General features: G+C 38.5%; 1 protein-coding gene across 2 annotated transcripts in view; it reads right to left on the bottom strand.

Annotated features, from left to right (window-relative positions):
- Positions 1-23971, bottom strand: part of UBN2 (ubinuclein 2) — a 91600-nt gene that overhangs the window by 55916 nt on the left and 11713 nt on the right. For both annotated transcript variants that reach the window (XM_070465050.1, XM_070465046.1), the window contains exon 3: positions 4132-4233. In XM_070465050.1, coding sequence (XP_070321151.1) covers positions 4132-4233 — 102 coding nt within the window. The remainder of the gene's footprint in view (positions 1-4131; positions 4234-23971) is intronic.

Consider the following 23971-nt stretch of genomic DNA (forward strand, 5'->3'; position numbering starts at 1 on the left):
TTGTGATAAGACAAATACACCTGCACTTTTTTGCTTACATAAATCTGTATAATGCTTTATCTTCCTCATATAAATTATTTCACTTGGTTCCCCTGATCCCCTTTGGAGGCTAGGAAGGCAAATATTACTCCCATTTTATAAGTGAAAACCAAATTCAGAGAGGTCAAGAACTTTGCCACAGTAACAGTATTGGTTTATGGCAGTGTCACTGACTGTTTTCCCAACCTACCCACTATAATAAACAGCATCTCATGTTAGAAACACACTTATCACCAGGTTACCAAACAATGTAGAGGTACTCATTATCTACCTTCTTCGGCAGTATTCTGCTGAACTTTCCCTATCTGAACACTCTTCAGGAGAACAAACTCTTTATGCATATTTTATTTAGCCTTTTTAAAAAAATATAACCAAGTGGACTACAATTGTATTTGATAAATCTGGCAACCGTACTAAAGTGACACAACCAATATGACAGAGCAAGGATAAACACACAGCTTCCACTGCACTGTGAGTTATAAATGTGCCAAGCATTTTTTTTTTCCTTGCAAGGTACAGGATATATTCTGGGGTTGTTTTTGTTAAGGTAACACTCGTTCATACCCTTACGTAAGTTTCATGAGTATATGACATTTCTACTTCTGTAATAATTTTAGCCTTTTAAGTACAATGTATTAAGAGGCAATGGATCACTGAACTTGCAAACCAGATTTATTAGATCCTTTGCCAACAGAGATGCCTAGCTATCGTGTCCCAGAATAAATCACTTAACGTCAATACTTTGCAGCTGCAAAACAGATTCAATATTACTTACTTCACGAAGTTCTAGTGAAATTTAAAAGACATAACCTAAATAAAAGCATTAATCATGTCTGGTATTATTTCAACAATGAAAAGATTTCCTTTGTTTTTTAAAAATTTGGCAGCATGAATGTTAGACTCAAAAAAATCTTCAAAAGCATTTATTTTCAGATATTACAGTAGTAAGTATTAACAGTACACAATTCTTAAAGTGAATCAGAACCAGATTATTTTCAATCCCTATTGAATAATATACAAATAGAGAAAGCCTACTAGTGGGAATTTCCTAGTGGTCTAGTTTTCATGACTCTGCACTTTCACTTCCAAGGGCCCAGGTTCAATTCCCAGTCAGGGAACTAAGATCCCATGAGGGTGACACAGCCCCCAAAAAAAGCCTATAAGCAATATACCCATTGGAAAAAAACAAGAAAATCATTTGGTTGGCTCATAAGTGTTTTATGTCTGAATCACTGAATTATTTCATGTAAAAATGAAATAATCTGTTACAGAAAATGATGCAAAATTATTTTGCAAGTCAATAAACAACCTGTGTTTTAGTTCAATTTCCTCCTGTAAAACAGGGACTGAAATTGTCCTATAAATATGTCAGTAACTGTGTAAGTTATATATACATATATATCAAATAAATATATTTATATATATATAACAACAATTTATACCTACAAAATTTATCCTCATTTATTAAAGCAGTGGCTTTCAAATTTTCTTCACCAGCCCAAGTGGAAAATACATTACCCATCAAAACCCAGTGCATGCATATAAACACACACACATAATAAAAATCACATAATGTATCAGTAGCTTACTATAACAGCTCCTACTCTATTTCATTCTCTTTGAAAATGCTGGCCAGCCTTTAAATTGATACACAAAGAAATTACATTTCACAAAAATCGGTTTGAAAAACACTTTTATTCAAATATTTGGAATGCTACAAAGGAAAATACTAAAAATGCTCTTTATGAAAGGCTACATACCATATGATTCTAACTGTATGATGCTGGAGAAGAGGCAAAACTATGAAGACAATAAAAAGATTAGTGGTTGCAGGTGTTAGGGAGGGATGAATAGGTAGAGCATATTATTTTTAGGGCAGTGAAACTATCTTGTATGACAGTATAATGGTGGATACACATCATTATACATTTGTCAAAATCCACAGAACGTACAATACCAAGAGTGAATCTGAAGGTAAACTATGGACTCTGGGTGATGATGTGTTGATGCAGATTCCTCACCTGTGACTAGTATACCACTCTGGTGGGGGAACACTGATAATGGGGGAAGCAGTGCATGCTGTGAGGGCAGGGAGTATATGGGCAATTTTTGCACCTTCCATTCAATTTTGCTGTGTACCTCAAACTGCTCTAAAAAAGTTAAGTTTATTAATTAAACTCAAACAAGGGCTCTATGTCAACTTGGGGGGTGGGGGATGAGGAGGGAGATGGGAGGTAAGTTCAAAAGGGAGGGGATATGTGTATTCCTATTGCTGCTTCATGTTGAGGTTTGACAGAAAGCAACAAAATTTTGTAAAGCAATTATCCTTCAATATAAAATTTTTTTAAAATATTTAAATGCTATTTATGTAAGCCTAAGTAAATGCAATGTTCATTCATACATGGCATGGCTGAGTTTCCTCTTGGGTTATTCAGAATTCAAAATCTACTTTACATAGAGTGTTAACACCAGTACTATTGCTTTATACTTGCTTTATGCTTTTCGATGGGTTTCCCTGGTGGCAAGTGATAAAGAATCTTTCCCAAGTGGTAAAGAATCCACTTGCAGGAGCAGTAGGAGAGATGAATTCGATCCCTGGGTTGGGAAAATCCCCTGGAGAAGGAAAGGGCAAACCCCTCCAGTATTCTTGCCTATGAAATCCTACGGACAGGGGAACGTGATGTCCATGGGATCACAATGTCCTTGGGATCACAACAAGCTGGATACAAATGAAGTGACTGAGCACCCACACAGGCTTTTCAGCATGTCATTATTTTGAGTCTCAGAGTACATAATTCTGCTGGGCAAGTCAGTCATAACAGAGAAAACTGGGTGATGCTAAAATAAAAGACTTGCTCCTGGTCCACGGTGAATTAGAAAACAAGTGGAGTCTAGAATCTAGTACTTTTGACTTCAATATCAAATCAAAGTCAAAACTCTTTGAGACCATTCCATGCCCGAACCTACAAAAAGGCTGACAACCTTTTTGGTAACAGAAAGTCCTCTCAACTCCAAAGGACACAGTCAACATTTTACTTCTACAGAGTAGGCTTGCAAACCATTTTATGTTAGGAAACCAAAGTAACACAGGAGTATGACAGGGTATGTATGCCTCATGCTGGAAGTCCTTCCTATCACTTTCCTACCAGTACACGCCTTGTCATCCTCTACACAACCAAGCCCTGTAGTAACAGGAAAAAGAGATACTAATTTGCGGGTAATCTAACAGCCACCTTAGTGTCACTTTCTGTATATTCTAAGCAGTCACTACACAGTGCAGGGGATATCAAAATGCAGGGATTAGATTATTTCAGCACACTGAGAATGTAAGAACATACAACTTACCAACCCCTAAACATGGCATGCCTTTATTTATTTGCTATGCAATCAATGGACTGCTGTAGTCCTGAAATGCTCTCCTGAATTCCTCTTCCTTTTATAAGAGAAAGAAGATTCCAGGCGGAAAGCTGTAGGGCTTCATTAAAACAGACTGTGATGAAGGATAGCATTCAACTATCACCACTGTAGTAAGGATTGGCAGCAATGAAACCATGTAGCACAATTTCAAGCTATCTGCCAGATTAACTACAATCCAGCAGCCTCAGTCTTCAAAATCTCATAGTTCTTATCCGAAGGTGTTTCAAAACACACCTGCCCTTGGGAACATCGATAAAAACTCAAGTTGGAAATATTCTCTGATGAAAAATCCCACTACTAGAAACTTAATCTATACATATAATTTTACTCCATAATTATCTTACATGCATACTCAAGTACACAAAGAAAAATGTGTACTACTGATGGCTCAATTACTTGTAAGCACATAAAACTGGGAACTTATGTTTTTCTTTGGCCACACCATGCAGTTTTGGGGATTTCAGTTTCCCATCCAGGGATCTAACCCAGGCTCCGACTAAGAAAGCACCGCATGCTAACCACTGGACTGCCAGGGAATTCCCAAAACTGTAAATGATTCAGACATACATCAAAAGGGAATCAGTAAAAACACTTGCTGAAACATTTATTTTATCTTTGAATTCCACTACCCAAATAAACACAGAAGTGCTTTTATATTAAAGACAAATTACTCACAGCCTCTGAGTTATCAATAAATGGATCTGTCTCATCATAGCCAAAGCCTATATCGATTAAATCTTGTAGCCGATCCTTCCGGTGTTTACGGGGCTTCCCACCCTGTGAAGAACAGATGTTAGACTGAATCAGTACTCATGTTGTTTCCATAAAATTATAAAATACCTGTCAGAAGAATCTGCAAATGACTTCTGTAATAATACCCCTCAGGAGGTTGAATTTAAATCCCCTCACATCTTGAACGAAAGCTGTACTTAGGGACTCGCCTCCAAAGTAAGTTTACAGTGAATAACCTGGCTAATGTTACTCAGCCACATGATCAAGGTCGACACCAACAGTGATAAGTCATATTGATATAGCATTACTCTTGACACGATGTGACACAAATTGCACTTAAACTTTGCAGTCTTCCTCTCAAAAGCCTGTCACCTCAGTTATAGGTTAACCATGAGAAAAACATCATGACAAAACAGAACCACAAGAAAAACACCAAACTCAACTGAGGGACATTCTTACAAGTAACTGACCAGTATTCTTCAAAGTGGTCAAGATTAGCAAAAACAAGAAAAATCTGAAAAACCATCACAGTCTACATAAGCTTAAAGAGACAGAAAAACGAAACGTGATCTGCTCTCCTGCCTGGCATGCAGGCACTAAAAAAGGACATTGGGGGAAATGAGCAAATCTTGAATAAAATGCAGTATCAATTAAGAGTAATGTACCAGTGTTGGTTGGTTAGTTCTAACAAGTCTGCTATACAATCATGTTACAGGGGAGACTGGGTGAGAACTATATGGAAATTCTTTGTATTTTCAACTTTTCTGTAAATCCAAACTATTCTTAAAAGTATTTTTAATGTCATAGAATTAATTATACACATAGACATACAAGAAAATAAAAAATGAATGCATGGAGAAACTGGTGAAATCTGAATAAGGTCTGTGGTCTAGTTAACTTTATTGTCCCAATGCCTATTTCCTAGTTTTGGTAACGATAGTTAAGTCACTACTGAGAAAAACCAGGTGACTGGTACAAGGGACCTCTCTATATTGCAACTTCTTGTGAGTCTATAGTTCTCCTAAAATTAAAAGAAAACAAAAACTTTTTAAGTAAAACCACATCAAAATTAAAAGCAGCAGTTAGTATGGACTCCATTATTCACATCACACTTTATTGAGTCTTTTAACTCTGACTGATTACAGTATAAAGAACTCAGTCTATCTCAGGGATTAAATGGTACATGTATTCTAAAGGTTATATATAAGCTTTCCATAAGCACTTTAACTGAGCAGGAAGGCTAGTATTATTATGCACTATTAAAATGAGTATTTAGTTTCATTTCCAAGACTCATTTTAGATATGCAAATTGACTCATGCAAATTCAACTCTACTTTCTAAGCATCTTTCTAACAGCTGCCGGACCCCTTGATTTTTGTGAAGCAGGAGTGGGTAAAAGGATGCTCAGAAAGCAGAGAGAAAACCAACAGGGCTAAGGGTCCTGCCTGCCCTCATGCCACCAATGAGTGAGAATGAGACCTGGAGAAGGTGTAGTATGTGAGACCAAACACTCCTATGGTTTACATTTCCACAGTGCACGTGTCTCTCAATGCACAGTGCGTTTCATCGCTGGTCCCAATGGTGAAAGATGGCTGAGTTTTCTGCAATATAGCTCTTAAACGAAAGCAAATTACTTCATCTATTTCCACGTGAAGAAATGGGGATCTCTTCCAGTGTTTACATTTAAAAAAAAAAAATTATGATGGACTTACTGAGAAATGTCTCCAACATAAAACCATTTCCTTTTTAGGTAATTTTGTAAGGTAATTCTGACTAAATGCTATGTTTGTATTGCATATTAATGTTAAAAAAAAAAAAAAACCTACCCCCCATAACTATGACTCCATTGTATGCTTTTCAGTGAACAAAACTGTTATAATACCATCACCAGTGAGAGTGTCATTTTAGTGTGAGATAAAGTAGTTGCTCCCATGTTTTCAGCTTTTACCAGTTTTAAAAGCAATTTGGAGACCAACACAGAGGGGCAACCCTTTTATTTTGGTGGATAAAACAACTGAGTTCAGTTCACTACAGTCACTCACTTGTGTCCCCATGGACTGCAGCACGCCAGGCCTCCCTGTCCATCACCAACTCCTGGAGCCTGCTCAAACTCATGTCCATTGAGTCGGTGATGCCATCCAACCATTTCAGCCTCTGTTGTCTCCATTTCCCCCCAACTTCAATCTTTCCCAGCATCTGGGTCTCTCCAAATGAGACAGTTCTTCACACCAGGTGGCCAAAATATCAGAGCTTCAGCTGCAACATCAGTCCTTCCAATGAATATTCAGGAGTGATTTCCTTTAGGATTGACTGGTTTGATCTCTTTGCAGTCCAAGGGATTCTCAAGAGTCTACTCCCAACACCACAGTTCAAAAGCATCCATTCTTCAATGCTCAACCTTGTTTATGGTCCAACTCTCACATCCACACACGACTACTGGAAAAACGACAGGTTGACTAGATGGACCTTTGTCATCAAAGTAATGTCTCTGCTTTTTAATATGCTGTCTAAGTTTGTTATAGCTTTTCTTCCAAGGAGTAAACGTCTTCTAATTTCATGGCTGACAGTCACCATCTGCAGTGATTTTGGAGCCCAAGAAAACAAAGTCTGTCACTGTTCCCATTGTTTCCCCATCTATCTGCCATGAAGTGATGGGACCAGATGCCATGATCTTCGTTTTTTGAATGCTGAGACTTAAGCCAGCTTTCTCACTCTCCTCTTTCACTTTCATCAAGAGACTCTTTAGTTCTTCTTTGCTCTCACCCATAAGGGTACTGTCATCTGCCTATCTGAGGTTACTGATATTTCTCCTGGCAATCTTAATTACAGCTTGTGCTTCATCCAGTCCAGCATTTCTCATGATGTACTCTGCATATAAGTTAAATAACCAGGGTAACAATATACAGCCTTGATGTACTCCTTTTCCTATTCAGAACCAGTCTGTTGTTCCATGTTGTTCTAACTGTTGCTTCTTGACCTGCATACAGATTTCTCAGCATGTACAGTATGAAAAGGCAAAAAGATAGGACACTGAAAGATGAACTCCCCAGGTCAACAGGTGCCCAATATACTACTGAAGATCAGTAGAGAAATAACATCAGAAAGAATGAATAGATGGAACCAAAGCAAAAACAACAACCAGCTGTGGATATGACAGGTGATGGAAGTAAAGTTCGATTCTGTAAAGAGCAATATTGCATCAGTCACTCAGTTCAGTCGCTCAGTTGTGTCCGACTCTGCGACCCCATGGACTACAGCATGCCAGGCCTCGCTGTCCATCACCAACTCCCAGAGTCCACCCAAACCCACGTCCATTGAGTCGGTGATGCCATCCAACCATCTCATCCTCTGTCGTCCCCTTCTCCTCCTGCCCTCAATCGTTCCTAGCATCAGGGTCTTTTCAAATGAGTCAGCTCTTCACATCAGGTGGCCAAAGTATTGGAGTTTCAGCTTCAGCATCAGTCCTTCCAATGAACACTCAGGACTGATTTCCTTTAGGATGGACTGGTTGGATCTCCTTGCAGTCCAAGGGACTCTCAAGAGTCTTCTCCAACACCACCATTCAAAACCATCAATTCTTTGGCACTCAGCTTTCTTTATAGTCCAACTCTCACAACCATACATGACTACTGGAAAAACCACAGCCTTGACTCAAGGGACCTTTGTTGGCAAAGTAATGTCTCTGCTTTTTAATATGCTGTCTAGGTTGGTCATAGGAACCTGGAATGTCAGGTTCATGAATCAAGGCAAATTAGAAGTGGTCAAACAGGAGATGACAAGAGTGAACATCGACATTATAGGAATCAGTAAATTAAAATGGACTGGAACGGGTGAATTTAACTCAGATGACCACTATATCTACTACTGTGGGCAGGAATCCCTTAGAAGAAATGGAGTAACCATCATAGTCAAGAAAAGAGTCCCAAACGCAGTACTTGGATGAAATCTCAAAAACGACTGAATGATCTCTGTTCCTCTCCAAGGCAAACCATTCAATATCACAATAACCCAAGTCTGTGCACCAACCAGTAATGCTGAAGAAGCTGAAGTTGAACGGTTCTATCAAGACCTACAAGACCTTCTAGAACTAACACCCAAAAAAGATGTCCTTTTCATTATAGGGGACTGGAATGCAAAAGTAGGAAGTCAAGAGATACCTGGAGTAACAGACAAGTTTGACCTTGGAGTACAAAACAAAGTAGGCCAAAGGCTAACAGAGTTTTGTCAAGAGAACATACTGGTCATAGCAAACACCCTCTTCCAACAACGTAAGAGAAGACTCTATACATGGACATCACCAGATGGTCAATACCAAAATCAGATTGATTATATTCTTTGTAGGCTTCAGCAATATGTGAACCATGAACTCCCAGATGTTCAAGCTGGTTTTAGAAAAGGCAGAGGAACCAGAGATCAATTGCCAATATCCGCTGGATCACCGAAAAAGCAAGAGAGTTCCAGAGACAAAGCCTTTGACTGTGTGGATCACAATAAACTGTGGAAAATTCTTCAAGAGATGGGACTATCAGACCACCTGACCTGCCTCTTGAGAAATCTGTATGAAGGTCAGGAAGCAACAGTTAGTACTGGACATGGAACAACAGACTGGTTCCAAATAGGAAAAGGAGTACGTCAAGGCTGTATATTGCCACCCTGCTTATTTAACTTATATGCAGAGTACATCATGAGAAATGCTAGGCTGGATGAAGCACAAGCTGGAATCAAGATTGCTGGGAGAAATATCAATAACCTCAGATATGCAGATGACACCACCCTTATGGCAGAAAGTGAAGAAGAACTAAAGAGCCTCTTGATGAAAATGAAAGAGGAGAGTGAAAAAGTTGGCTTAAAGCTCAACATTCAGAAAACTAAAATCATGGCATCCAGTCCCATCACTTCATGGCAAATAGATGGGGAAACAGTAGCTGACTTTATTTTGGGGGGGCTCCAAAATCACTGCAGATGGTGATTTCAGCCATGAAATTAAAAGATGCTTACTCCTTGGAAGGAAAGTTATGACCAACCTAGACAGCATATTAAAAAGCAGAGACATTACTTTGCCAACAAAGGTCCCTTGAGTCAAGGCTATAGTTTTTCCAGTAGTCATGTATGGATGTGACAGTTGGACTGTAAAGAAAGCTGAGTGCCAAAGAATTGATGGTTTTGAACTGTGGTGTTGGAGAAGACTCTTGAGAGTCCCTTGGACTGCAAGGAGATCCAACCAGTCCATCCTAAAGGAGATCAGTCCTGGGTGTTCATTGGAAGGACTGATGTTGAAGCTGAAACTCCAATACTTTGGCCACCTGATGCAAAGAACTGACTCATCTGAAAAGACCCTGATGCTGGGAACGATTGAGGGCAGGAGGAGAAGGGAACGACAGAGGATGAGATGGTTGGATGGCATCACCGACTCAATGGACATGGGTTTGGGTGGACTCTGGGAGTTGGTGATGGACAGGGAGGCCTGGCATGCTGTAGTCCATGGGGTCGCAAAGAGTCAGACATGACTGAGTGACTGAACTAAACTAAAAGTGGGAGAAGCTCTATAGAGTCAGCAAAAACAAGACTGGGAGCTGACTGTGGCTCAGATCACGAACTCCTTATTGCCAAATTCAAAACAGCACTGATGACATCATCAAAAAATAAGTAGAATTCTTCTCAAGAAACACCAGTGGCAACAGACATACGCAAATACACACAACATATGGATATGCTTAAATGGAACACAGACAATAAAATGTCCTTATTTTTCTCACTTGCCAGATCTGCATACTGCAGCTGTAATGCTATGTTACAGAATTAGAGTGAGAAAAAGAAGGGGAGGGTAGAAGATAATTCCATGTTAGAAGTTAATTCTACTGAGAAAAAGTAACACAAAAGCAGTTAAATACAGGACTGTTTTTACCCAAAAAAGAGAGTTCTAGTAAATTAAAACTCTAAAGACAAAAACTAATGAGAAACACCAGCCCTGCCAGATATTAAATACATTTAAAGTTATAGGAGTTAAAATAGATATGACAGGGGAAAAGATGAATTTTATATGAAAAAGGCAGCATTGCAACTCAATGGAGAGCAATTAATAACTAAATGGAAATAAAATAAGATATAAATTTCATCTAGCAAATTATAAACTTTTCAAATTCTGGCAAGATGAGGAAGAAACAAGACTTCTCCAACACTGCTGACAAGAGTGTAACAGGATGGAAAGAGACAGGGCACAACTTTTGAAAGAATGACATAGCCCCAAAACACAACATAAACCGATTAGAATCAAATGGGACCAAGATGGCAGACAAGACTAGGCCTTGATCCTCAATCAGCAAGAGAAATGCCACACCCAGAGGGGCCATGACAGTTCCAACCCACTGTTAAAAGGCCAAGGAGTAGGCGGTGACTGAAATACTGAAAATCTGCACCCCTTCTCAAAAACAGTTGGAATAACCCTCCCACGCCTTAGCATGTGAAATTACCCAGCCTATAAAAACTTTTTTTTTTTCCCCAGCCTATAAAAACTAACCACACCACATTTCTAGGTGGACTCACCCTCCACAGACTCACCTTGTCTGTAGAGTGTGTTTCTCTCTGAATCTGAATAAATCTGCTTCTTACCTATCACTTTGTCTCTCACTGAATTCTTTCTGTCATGAGACATCAAGAGCCTGGGCTTCATTAGGTCCTGAAACCAGGTACCATGAGTTTTGGCTGGGTTTGAGTCCCAAGCAAGGTTTTGGCTGGATCTGAGTCCCAGCCATGTAGGTTTCAAGTCCCAAGCAGGGTTCTAGTTGAGTTCGAGTCCCAGCCACATGGATTTGAGTCCCAAACTGGGTTTTGGCTGGGTTCAAGTCCCAGCACATGGGCTCAAGTCCCAATCTATGGTAAATGGTTTCAACAGTATACCAATAAAACTTTTGGAAAGCAATCTAAAAGAATCTCCAAAGATTCTTCCATACTCTTAGCTCTGGCTGCAGCAGACCTAGGTCATGCAGCGATACCCACCACAGAGCTGCCGAGTAGATGACCCACAAACTGCAGAACAATTATACCAAAGATATTCTCACACTGTTAACAAAGTTCTAAGACCCACAACAGATTTCCCAACCTGGGGATCCGGCAAAGGAACTGAGAACCCCCAGGGAATCTGACTTTGGAGGCCAGCGGGATTTGATTACACAACTTGCACAGGACTGGGGAAACAGACTCTTGGAGGGCACAAACAAAACCTTGCATGCACCAGCAGCCAGGAGAAAGGAGCAGTGTCCCCAAAAGACACTGAGTCAGACTTGCCTATGAGTGTCCAGGAGTCTCCAGTGGAGGCATGGGAGGGAACACAGTGCCACACATCAACAGAAAATTGGATTAAAGATTTACTGAACAAGGCCCCACCCATCAGAACAAGACCCAGTTTCCCCCTCAGTCAGTCTCCCCATCAGGAAGCTTCCATAAGGCTCTTATTCTTCTCCAACAGAGGGCAGACAGAATGAAAACCACAATCACAGAAAACTAACCAAACTGATCACATGGACCACTGCCTTCTCTAACTCAATGAAACTATGACCCATGCCATGCAGGGCCACCCAAGATGGACAGGTCATGGTGGAGAGTTCTGACAAAACATGGTCCATTGGAGAGAAGGAAATGGCAAACCACTTCAGTATTCTTGCCTTGAAAACCCCCTAAACAGGATGAAAAGGCAAAAAGATATGCCACTTAAAGATGAACTCCCCAGGTGGGTAGGTGCCCAATATGCTACTAGAGAAGAGTGGAGAAATACCACCAGAAACAATGAAGAGATGGAGCCAAAGCAAAAACAATGCCCAGTTGTGGATACGACTGCTGATGAAAGTAAAATCTGATGTTGTAAAAAACAATATTGCATAGGAACCTGGGTCCATGTATCAAGATAAACTGGAAGTGGTCAAACAGGATATGGCAAGAGTGAACATCAACATTTTAGGAATCAGTGAACTAAAATGGTTTGGAATGGGCGAATTTAATTCAGATGATCATTATATCTACTACTATGGCCAGGAATCCCTTAGAAGAAATGAAGTACCCCTCAGAGTCAACACAACTGTCTGAAATGCAGCACTTGGGTGCAATCTCAAAGATGACAGAATGATCTCTGTTCGTTTCCAAGGCAAACCATTCAATATCACAGTAATCCAAGCCTATGCCCCAACCACTAATGCCAAAGAAGCTGAAGTTGAACAGTTCTATGATGACCTACAAGACCTCCTAGAACTAACACCAAAAAAAGATGTCCTTTTCATCATAGGGGACTGGAATGCAAAAGTAGGAAGTCAAGAGATACCTGGAGTAACAGGAAAGTTTGGCCTTGGAGTACAAAACAAAGCGGGGCAAAGGCTAACAGAGTTTTGCCAAGAGAAAGCACTAATCACAGCAAACACCCTCTTCCAACAACATAAGAGATGACTCTACACATGGACATCACCAGATGATCAATACCAAATCAGATTGATTATTTATTTGCAGCTGAAGATGGAGAAGCTCTATACAGTCAGACTGGGAGCTGACTGTGGCTCACATCATGAACTCCTTATTGTAAAATTCACACTGAAATTGAAGAAAGTAGGGAAAACCACTAGACCATTCAGGTACAACCTAAATCAAATCCCTTATGATTATACAGTGGAAGTGACAAATAGATTCAAGGGATTAGATCTGATACAGTGCCTGAAGAACTATGGACAGTCGTTCATGACATTGTAGAGGAGGCAGTGATCAAGACCATCCCCAAGAAAAACAAACACAAAAAGGCAAAATGGTTGTCTGAGGAGGTCTTACAAACAGCTGAGGAAAAAAGAGAAGCTAAAGGCAAATGAAAAAAGAAAAGATATACCCATCATAATGCAGAATTCCAAAGAACAGCAAGGAAAGACATGAAAGCGTTCCTAAGTGATCAATGCAAAGAAATAGAGGAAAACAACAGAATGGGAAAGACTAGAGATCTCTTCAAGAAAATTAGAAATAGCAAGGGAATATTTCATGCAAAAATGGGCACAATAAAGGACAGAAACGGTATGGAACTAACAGAAGCAGAAGCTATTAAGAAGAAGTGGCAAGAATACACAGAAGAAATATACAAAAAAGATCTTAGTGACCCAGATAACCACGAAGGTGTGATCACACACCTACAGCCAGACATCTTAGAGTGCAAAGTCAAGTGGGCCTTAGGAAGCATCACTACGAACAAAGCTAGTGGAGGTGATGGAATTCCAGCTGAGCTATTTCAAGTTCCTAAAAGATGATGCTGTGAAAGTGCTGCACTCCATATGCAAGTAAATTTGGAAAACTCAGCAGTGGTCACAGGACTGGAAAAGGTGAGTTTTCATTCCAAAGAAAGGCAATGCCAAAGAATGTTCAGACTACTGCACAACTGCCCTCATCTCAAATGCTAGCAAAGTAATGGTCAAAATTCTCCAAGCCAGGCTTCAACAGTATGAGAACTTCCAGATGTTCAAGCTGGTTTTAGAAAAGGCAGAGGAACCAGAGACCAAATTGCCACCATCCACTGGATCATTGAAAAAGCAAGAGAGTTCCAGAAAAACAACTACTTCTGCTTTACTGACTAGGCCAAAGCCTTTGACTATGTGAATCATGACAAACTGTGGAAAATTCTTCAAGAGATGGGAATACCAGACCATCTTACCTGCCTCCTGAGATATTTGTATGCAGGTCAAGAAGCACCAGTTAGCACCAAGAAGTCCAGTTAGAACTGGACATAGAACAACAGACTGTTTCCAAATTGGGAAAGGAGTACGTCAAGGCTGTATATTGTCACCCTGCTTATTTAACTTATATGCAGAGTACATCATGCGAAATGGCAGGATGGATAAAACACAAGCTGGATTCAAGATTGCTGGGAGAAATATCAGTAACCTGAGATATGCAGATGACACCACCCTTATGGCATAAAGTGAAGAGGAACTGAAGAGCCTGTTGATGAAAGTGAAAGAGGAGAGTGAAAACGCTGGCTTAAAACTCAACATTCAAAAAATGAAGATTATGGCACCAGTCCCATCACTTCATGGCAAATAGATCGGGAAACAATGGGAACAGTGACAAACTTTATTTTCTTGGGCTCGAAAATCACTGCAGATGGTGACTGTCAGCCATGAAATTAAAAAAACATTTGCTCTTTGGAAGAAAAGCTATGACAATCCTAGACAGCATGTTAAAAAGCAGAGACATTACTTTGCTGACAAAGGTCCATCTAGTCAAAGCTATAATTTTTCCAGTAGTCACGTATGGATGTGAGAGTTGGACCATAAACAAAGCTAAGCGCCGAAGAATTAATGCTTTTGAACTGTGGTGTTGGAGAAGATTCTTGAGAATCCCTTGGACAGCAAGGAGATCAAACCAGTTCATCCTAAAGGAAATCAGTTCTGAATATTCATTGAAAGGAATGATGTTGAAGCTGAAGTTCCAATACTTTGGCCACCTGGTGTGAAGAACTGACTCACTGGAAAAGACCCTGATGCTGGGAAAGATTGAAGGTGGGAGGAAAAAGGGACGACAGAGGATGAGACGGTTGGACGGCATCACCAACTTGATGGACAAGTTGGTGAGTTTGAGCAGGCTCCAGGAGTTGGTGATGGACAGGAAGGCCTGGCGTGTTGCAGCCATGGGACCACAGAGGGTCAGACACAAATGAGCTACTGAACTGAACTGAAATTTTAAAACTTCTTATTTGACCTGATAATTCAACTTATTCTGAACCACTAGTTAGATCCAAAAGTATCAGATAAAAATGCATGCTATGGAAAGAAACGCATAATCTACAGATTCAAAGGAGTTCCTATCATATAACCAACAGCATTTTCCATAAAATTAGAGCAAAAGATTTCACAATTTTTATGGAAACACAAAAGACCCTGAAAAGCCATAGCAATCTTGATAAAAACAGAGCTAAATAAATTAGGGTCCCTGACCTCAGACTATACTACAAAGCTACAGTCATCAGAACAGTATGGTACTGCCACAAAACTCCAGAGATAAATACGCATACATATGGTCACCTAATCTATGACAAAAGAGGCAAGAATACATTAATACAATGGAAAAAGTACAGTATCTTTAATAAGTAGTACTAGAAAACTGGACAGCTACATGTTAACAAATGAAATTAGAACATTTTCTAACACCACACACAAAAAAAACCCTCAAAATGGATTAAAGACCTAAATGTAAGACTGGATACTATAAATCCCTAAGAGGAAAGTATAGGCAAAACACTCTCTGACATAAATCACAGCAAGGTCTTTTTTGATCTACTTCCCAGAGTAATGAAGATTAAAAACAAAAGTAAATAAATGGAACCTAATTAAACTTAAAAGCTCTTGTACAGCTAAGGAAACCACAAGCAAGATGAAAAGGCAACCCTCAGAATGAGAGAAAATATTTGCAAACAAAGCAACAAAGTATTAACCTCTAAAATACACAAACTGCTCATGCAGCTCAGTATCAAAAAAAAAAAAAAAGAAAAGAAAACAAAGAACTCAATCAAAGAATGGGCAGAAGATCTAAATAAACAGTCCTCCAAAGAAAACATACAGATGGCTAAGAGGCACATGAAAAGATGCACAACATCACTAATTATCAGAGGAATGCAAATCAAAACTACAATGAGGTATCACCTCACACTGGTCAGAATGGCCATCATCAAAATATCTACAAACAGTAAATGCTGGAAAGCGTGCGGAGAAAAGTGAGCCCTCCTACTCTGTTAATGAGAATATAAATTGGTACAACCAATATGGAGAAGAGTATGAAGGTTCTTCAAAAAAGCTAAAAATGGAGCCAGCATATGATCTAGAAATCCCCCTTCTAGTCATATATCCAGAGAAAATCCAGAAAAAATTTCCTAATATGGAAAGATACACGTACCCTGATATTCATTCCACCACTGTTTACAATAACCAAGACATGAAACAGTTATACACAATGGAATATTACTCAGCCATTAAAAAAGAAAGAAATAATGCCATCTGCAGCAACATGGATGGATCTAGAGATCACCATCCTGAGTGAAGTCAGATACCGAAAGACAAATACTATATGTTATACTTATATGTGGAATCTAAAGAAATGGTATAAATGAACCTATTTACAAAACAGAAAGAGAGTCACAGGTATAGAAAACAAACTCTGGTTGCCCAAAGGGGAAAGGCTGAGGGGGGAGGGATAAATTGGGAGATTGGGATTGACATGCACTGCTATGTATAAAATAGGTAACTAATAAAACCTACTGAATATCACAGGGATCACAGGGATCTACTCAATAATCTATAATGACCTGCATGGGAACAGAACCTAAAAAAGGTGAATACATGTATAACTGATTCACTTTGCTGCACAGCAGAAACTAATACAACATTACAAATCAACTAGATGTTAATTATTATTTAAGAAAAACTAATTTAAATAAAAGAAGAAAGTAGGGCTTCCCCGGTGGCTCAGTCATAAAGAATGCACCTGCCAATGCAGAAGACACAGGTTGGATCCCTGATCCGGGAAGATTCCACATGCTTGGAACAACTAAGCCTGGGCCCCAGAACCACTAAGCCTGTGCTCTAGAGCCTGAGAGCCACAACCACTGATGCCCGCCTGCCCTAGAGTCTGCTCTGCAACAAGAGAAGTCATCACAATGAGAAGCCCACGCGCCACAACTAGAGAAAAGCCTATGAAGCAACAAAGACCCAGCACAGCGAAAAATAAATAAAATTTCTCTTAAAAAGTGAGTATATATATTTTTTAAAAAGCAATATGTTAGATGGCAGAAGGACCTTAGGTTTAAGTATGAAGTCTTTGTCCTGAAAGAACTTGAAAATAATCTCCTCAACAAATTAACTGAGCACCTATCAAGTGCCAGCCTTCATGGATATTATAGTATTGTGGAGAAGACAAACATTAAATAAATGGTAAATAGGAAAATATAAGTAATACTGGGTTTTTTCTTAACAGAAGACAGAACCAAGGCTTTCCTGAGATATTTATACCCAGACAATGGTTAGAGGAAGTAATCACTTGTGGAATCCCAGTTCACTTGGGAAATAACCAGTTCACTTGGAACTGGGAAGTAACCTAGCAAGATTAGTGCTTTAACAAAATCATTCTGGCCACAGTGGTGGGGAATGAACACAGTTGAGGAGATCAACTAGGAAAGAAAAACTGCAGAGATCTGCAAGAAAGTCACAAGTTACTGGGGGCATAAAATATATACTTAAGTATCAATCATGATGAAGACGATAGCCACCATCCACCGAGTGCTAACTTTGCATCAGCACCTATACTAAGTACAAACGTGTATTATTTCACATTTAACAAATGGGAAAAACTAAAGCTTGGAGAAGATAAATAACTTGTCTAAGATCATAGAGAAAACAAGAGAGTCAATTTTCAAACTCATGACCATCTGACTCTAAAGTATCATTCTATTAAAAGTTCTGTAAGAAAAGGAGGGGACATATGTATACCTCTGGCTCATTCATGTCGATGTATGGCAGAAACTAACACAGTATTGTAAAGCAATTATCCTCCAGTTAAAAATAAAGTTTTTTTTAAAGTTCTGTAAGAGAAGTTATAGAACCTCTGGGTCATTTTTCCACTCAGAGACACATAAAACTCAATACAAAACACCAGTGTTCATCTTCAAATTAGCTTCCCCACTAGATGTGTCCATTTTATTCTTCTATTTTTCTGCCTTAAAGTTTCATTATTAACTAAAATTACACAATTTGATGACACTGGGGTGTTTATTATTAACAAGGATGTGGAACAATTCAAACCCTCATGGCTGGTGCAAAATGATACATCCACTTTGGAAAAGTCTGACAGTTTTTTATCAAGTAAACACACACTTATCATACTACCTGACAATCCCTCTCTTACTATTTCCTCAAAAGAAATGAAGACATACGTTCACACACTTATGTTCCAATTTTAGAGCAGCTTTACTTTCAGCAGCCACAAACTGGAAATCACCTGTACCCATCACCTATCACCCAGCAGTACATCCACATGCTTTGCAGCAATAAAAATAACTACTGATAACATGCAACACTTGGATGCACTTCAGAAGCATTATACCACATGAAATAGACCATATACAAAAAACTGTAAGATGACATATATAGGAAACACTAGAAAAGAAAAAACAAAACCTGAAAATCTATAGAAACACAAAGTAGATTAGAGGTTGCCAGGGGTCAGGGGTGGAGGGGAGAGGGTTATCTGTAGAGAACTAGAAGTGAATTTTCTGGGGTGATGAAACTGTTCTGTATCATCATTGCTGTAGTGGTTATAGGACAGCATACATTTATCAAAATTCACCAAACTGTATATTTAAATGAATGAACTGTATTTAAATTATACTTCAATAACGATGTTAAAAAACTCTTCATTAATACTTCTACTTCAACTCTTTTTCCTCACAAACCTTTGTGCATATAATTACTCACATCTACAGTTTCCTCTCCATTCTAACTGCCATTGCTTATAATCCTGGCCATTGTTTTCACTTAAATGTAATGAATGTCTTAATTAGCTTCTCCTTCCTCATATTAGGGGGTTTCCCTGGTAGTTCAGATGGTAAAGAATCTGCCTGTGATGCAGGAGACCTATGTTCGATCCCTGGGTGGGGAAGATCCCCTGGAGAAGAGAATAACAACCCACTCCAGTATGCTTGCCTGAGAATTCCACAGACAGAGGAGTCTGATGGGCGTTGCAAAGAGTCAGACACAACGGAGTGACGGACTACTAACACAACACTTACTAAACCACTGATACTTTCTGTATAATAGTGGAAGTTGTATCTCAAAGCCTGTTGTATCAGCACTTCAGAGAAATAAGGATTCTGCTCATTGACATACTGACAGGGGCTTTGGGAAGGTAGTTATACATACAGAATCAGTGCCTGTCTCACAGTTCCCATTGATGAGGTTCACATTAGAGTAAGTGTTCAGTGCAGTTCATCAAACATTTTATTTCCTCATTCAGTTCAGTTCAGGCACTTTGTGACCCCATGGACTGCAGCATGCCAGGCTTCCCTGTCCATCACTAACTCCCAGAGCTTGCTCAAACTCATGTCCATTGAGTCAGTGATGCCATCCAACCATCTCATCCTCTGCCATCCCCTTCTCCTCCTGCCTTCAATCTTTCCCAGCATCAGGGTCATTTCCAATGAGTCAGTTCTTCGCATCAAGAGGCCAAAATATTAGAGCTTCAGCTTCAGCATCATTCCTTCCAATGAATATTCAGGACTGATTTCCTTTAGGACTGACTGGTTTGATCTCCTTGCAGTTCAAGGGACTCTCAAGAGTTTTCTTCAACACAATTCAAAAGCATCAATTCTTCAGCGCTCAGTTTTGTTTATGGTCCAACTCTCACATCCATACATGACTACTGGAAAAACCATAGCTTTTGTCAGCAAAGTAATGTCTCTGCTTTTTAATATGCTGCCTAGGTTTGTTGTATTACTTCCTCATATTAATCCTCCATTCACCCTGCGTAATATCATCTAATATTTCTAAAATATCATTTCACTTAACAATTCCTTGCTCAAAATGCTTCAGAAGCATCCTATTACAAAATAAATCCAAAACTCTTACTATGGTATTAATTAAATGCCTTCTACATGCTAACTCAAAACTCTCTTTCCAACTTTCTTCTTACTTCAGCACTTTAATCCATTCAGTTTATATACCCACTCTCCTCCCAAACATGCTTGTTTATCTTTCCTCATGCTTTCCCCTTATTTGGAATAATCTCTTACCCCTCTCTGAATACTCCTACCCTTTACAGCTCAGCCCAAGTTGTAAAGCTTTTCTCCTAGATGTTTTCCACTCAAAATCACAATGATCTTTTTCTGCTCTCTTAATGTTTTTTTTTTTTTGTCTAGGCACAATTAGCTGCCTATAAAAGATTTATCTAGGGAAAACTTGAAAAACAAATAGGTTCTATTTTAATGAGCACAATGAGACTTATGCATAAGTCCAGTAACTTACACATAAGTAGAGAGATTTAGGAACATTTAAGTCTAGTCAAAGATACCAGTAATTACTACTGGAAATGACAGCTGTTATTAATAGCTCTGAATCCCTATCTGTTATATTCAGTAAAATGTTTAAATAAGTAAATGTGACACTTGTCAATAATAGCAACCAAAATGGCTAATACTTTACCTAACTATGATAGTATTAATCTAACTAAAATGCCTCTAAAAAATAGTATAAGGATTTTATTTTACAAGCTCATATCAATTATAGCACCATAACAATGATAAAGGTATAAATTATATATACTATGACAAATCTATTAAATATTAACAGCCATTTTAAAACAATGTGGTAGAAGAATATTCAGTAATATAGAAAGTAACAAGAACAATTTACCAAATGATATGTATAGTTCAGGCTATTCACAGAAAAAGTAATATTGATGTTCACTAAGTATCTGGAAGTGCTCAACTTAACTGGTAATCATGGAGACAACATTAAAAATAACAAGTTGCTTATTCAACTATCATACAAATAGAAGGATCTCATTTAAGAAAAACACAACAATATATGTCTATAGCTAGATACATAGCTTTATATATATAAAGCTCAAAGAATTATAACCAGTGGATAACCATGGTTATTACCAATGTGTAAGAGATATAATTGGAGGTATCAGTGAAGGAAGACTTTGGCTGGCAGGATCTCAGTTCCCCAACCAGGGACTGAATCCAGAACTACAGCAAAGCAAGTCTGGAATCCTGACCTCTAGGCCACCAGTGAATTTTTTTTTAATCTACAAATACTAAAATTCACCTAAAGAAACTCAAGACAGATTGGCAAAGGGCTGTATTATCATGTCTTTCCTACTAGGACTATTTTGAGCTGCTCTCTTGTCCAGTATCTTTAGCAAAAATACTCCTCAGCAGCATCAAAGCCTTATCTGACAAACTGTCTGGCCTCCTGCAGTTGTTGACGTTACAGTTTACATAGGAAATGCATCTTATAACAATTGAAATTCTATTTTCCAAATTTTAAAAAGCCTTTTAATTTTGCTACATCTAAGATGAAGAAAAAATCCCTTTAAATCTATTCCTGGAGGGCACTAGTTCACATACCATGACTCAGAAAAAAATGGCTTAATGAGTCATTAGTACCTGCTTAACCTGATAATCAGTGTTTCAAGCCAATGAAGTCCAATTACACTGGAACATCAGAATGGAAAACAAACTTACAGGACCCCCTATCGCCTCCAAGTTATAACAACCCTAAACTAATAACCAACTTTCATTGATCACCTGCAGAAGACAGAAGCATGACACTGCCAAGACCCCAGCTTGACAACCGAGAAGAAAATATCTGCTGGTCATACAGATAGTTGTTGCAGCCCCATCACAACCTTATCTTCCACCTTTACTAATTTTCCTTAACCTACCAACAGAAAAGGGTAGAGATTTAAGTCAGTGGAAAGTCAGTCAAGAGCTGACTTAATAACACAGAAACAGTATACTCAGATTTCTATAATCACCACTTATGGATACAGAACCTTCCTCCCAAATACCCTAAAACTGCTGATTCTCAACTGTTCCTATGGGATTTAAAGAAGAAGAAGAGAATTTATTTAGATTAAAGAGGCCAAAGACTTAAAAGGGCATGTCATGGCAAGCAATTAGAATTGTTAACTGCAATAAAGAAACTATTATTTGAGAGAAGAATCCTCTCTTGCCCTTTGAAAAACCACACCCATCAGACAGATTTAAAAGGTTATTATTTTACATTTTTATTATATTTGCAGTACCACACTACTACTGATCAACAGAACTTAAATACACTTGTGCTTTGTAAGTAGAATTTATTTTGTGGTAGTATTAACAAGCTGACCCAAACTGCTTTACCCAAAGTCCTACCCAAGTTGATCCTTAGGGACGAGATCTCGGATAAGGCCAAAACAAATAGAGGAAAACCAGCCCAGGAAGTTCTCAAGGAAGCTCGAATGCCTCAGCAAGTGTGGATGATGATCTAATAATATGAAAAGCAGACAGAACCCTTAAAATTCCCAGACAGGGTGCATAAAATGCTTTCTGATATCCACTTACATCAGTCTCACATTTGAGGACACTTTTCAAACAATTTATACTTATTTTAAGTACAAAAATATATTTCCTTTCAACTCAGTTTAGTATATACTATGAAGAAGCCAATTTCATTGAAAATTAGTTATGCCAAGATAAGTGTCATTCTTTAAAACATAATTGAACAAAGTTTTAAAAGCCATACCAAAAGAATAGCAAGACTTTTTATATACTTTATTAAAAAGTGTTAACTCTACTTCATCAAATTCCTTACTTATAAGACTGCTCATAACTTTTACACCATCAAATCTACCCCTATCCTGTCTTTTAAAATAAGTATGAAGCTACTTAAGGGTTCAGAAAGTCCAAAATTAAAGCATCAGAGGTGGTATTCAAAATATATGTGTTATAATAAGCAGATTTATTTATTTTTTTTTTAGCTTTCTTGTGTATGTATTTTTTATTGTTATTTTGTTTTATTTTTTTAATTTTTTATTAGTTGGAGGCTAATTTACAATATTGTAGTAGTCTTTGTCATACATTGACATGAATCAGCCATAGATATACATGCATTCCCCATCCCGATCCCCCCTCCCAATAAGCAGATTTTAAAGTCATGATGTGACTTCATAAAGGCTAATAAATGCCTGGCAGAATACATATCTTCGTGTTTAGAGAGTCATTGAGATTCAAATAGTTTTAGCTGCAAGGTATCAGATATTGGGTTAAGCACTTTCATTTAGATGACTGCATTTATATCCAGTTCTAGGACAGGATGATCTTTCAAGATGCTGGGTAAGAGAGTGAGAAAAATCACTAAAACAAATCTTCCAACCACCACATGCCATCCTGTGGCCTCACAGGCTTAGAAAACATGTCTACACCCATCAAACCAAACCTCGTTTAATGCTCTAATTTAGAGTACACATGGCCTCAGAAAAACATACACAACCTAGAAATATCTAAAAACTGAACTGGAAAGTACTATACATATTTAGCCTCAACATGTGGAGCCTTAAGACTGGGAATGAGGAAAGTTATGGTGGTCTCTTTAAATTATATTCTATCTCCTGCCTACAATAACCAACAAGACAAATGTCAAATGTCAAAACTTGGACTTAGCTATTTATTATGAGTGTACAACAACCATTTTGATATATTCTAGGTAGAAGTAAGTGCTGAATACTTATATCGCCCTTTTCCCAAAAAATAATTTAACAACTGATGCTGAATGCATACCGTCACATACTGCAGAAATACACGCTGTGGAAAATTCTTCAAGAGATGGGAATACCAGACCACCTTACCTGCCTGCTGAGAAATCTGCATGCAGGTCAAGAAGCAACAGAATTGGACACAGAACAACAGACTGATTCCAAATTAGGAAAGCAGTACGTCAAGGCTGTATATTGTCACCCTTATTTAACTTACATGCAGAGTACATCATGCAAAATGGTGAAATGGATGAAGCACAAGCTGGAATCAAAACTGCCTGGAGAAATATCAATAACCTCAGATATACAGATGACAACACCCTTATGGCATAAAGCAAAGAGGAACTGAAGAGCCTCTTGATGAAAGTGAAAGAGGAGAGTGAAAAAGCTGCTTAAAACTCAACATTCAAAAAACAAACACCATGGCATCTGGTCCCATCACTTCATGGCAAATAGATGGGGAAACAATGGGAACGGTAAC

Source organism: Odocoileus virginianus, chromosome 1 (genome assembly GCF_023699985.2).
Source record: "Odocoileus virginianus isolate 20LAN1187 ecotype Illinois chromosome 1, Ovbor_1.2, whole genome shotgun sequence".
In the NCBI taxonomy this organism is placed as follows: domain Eukaryota; kingdom Metazoa; phylum Chordata; class Mammalia; order Artiodactyla; family Cervidae; genus Odocoileus; species Odocoileus virginianus.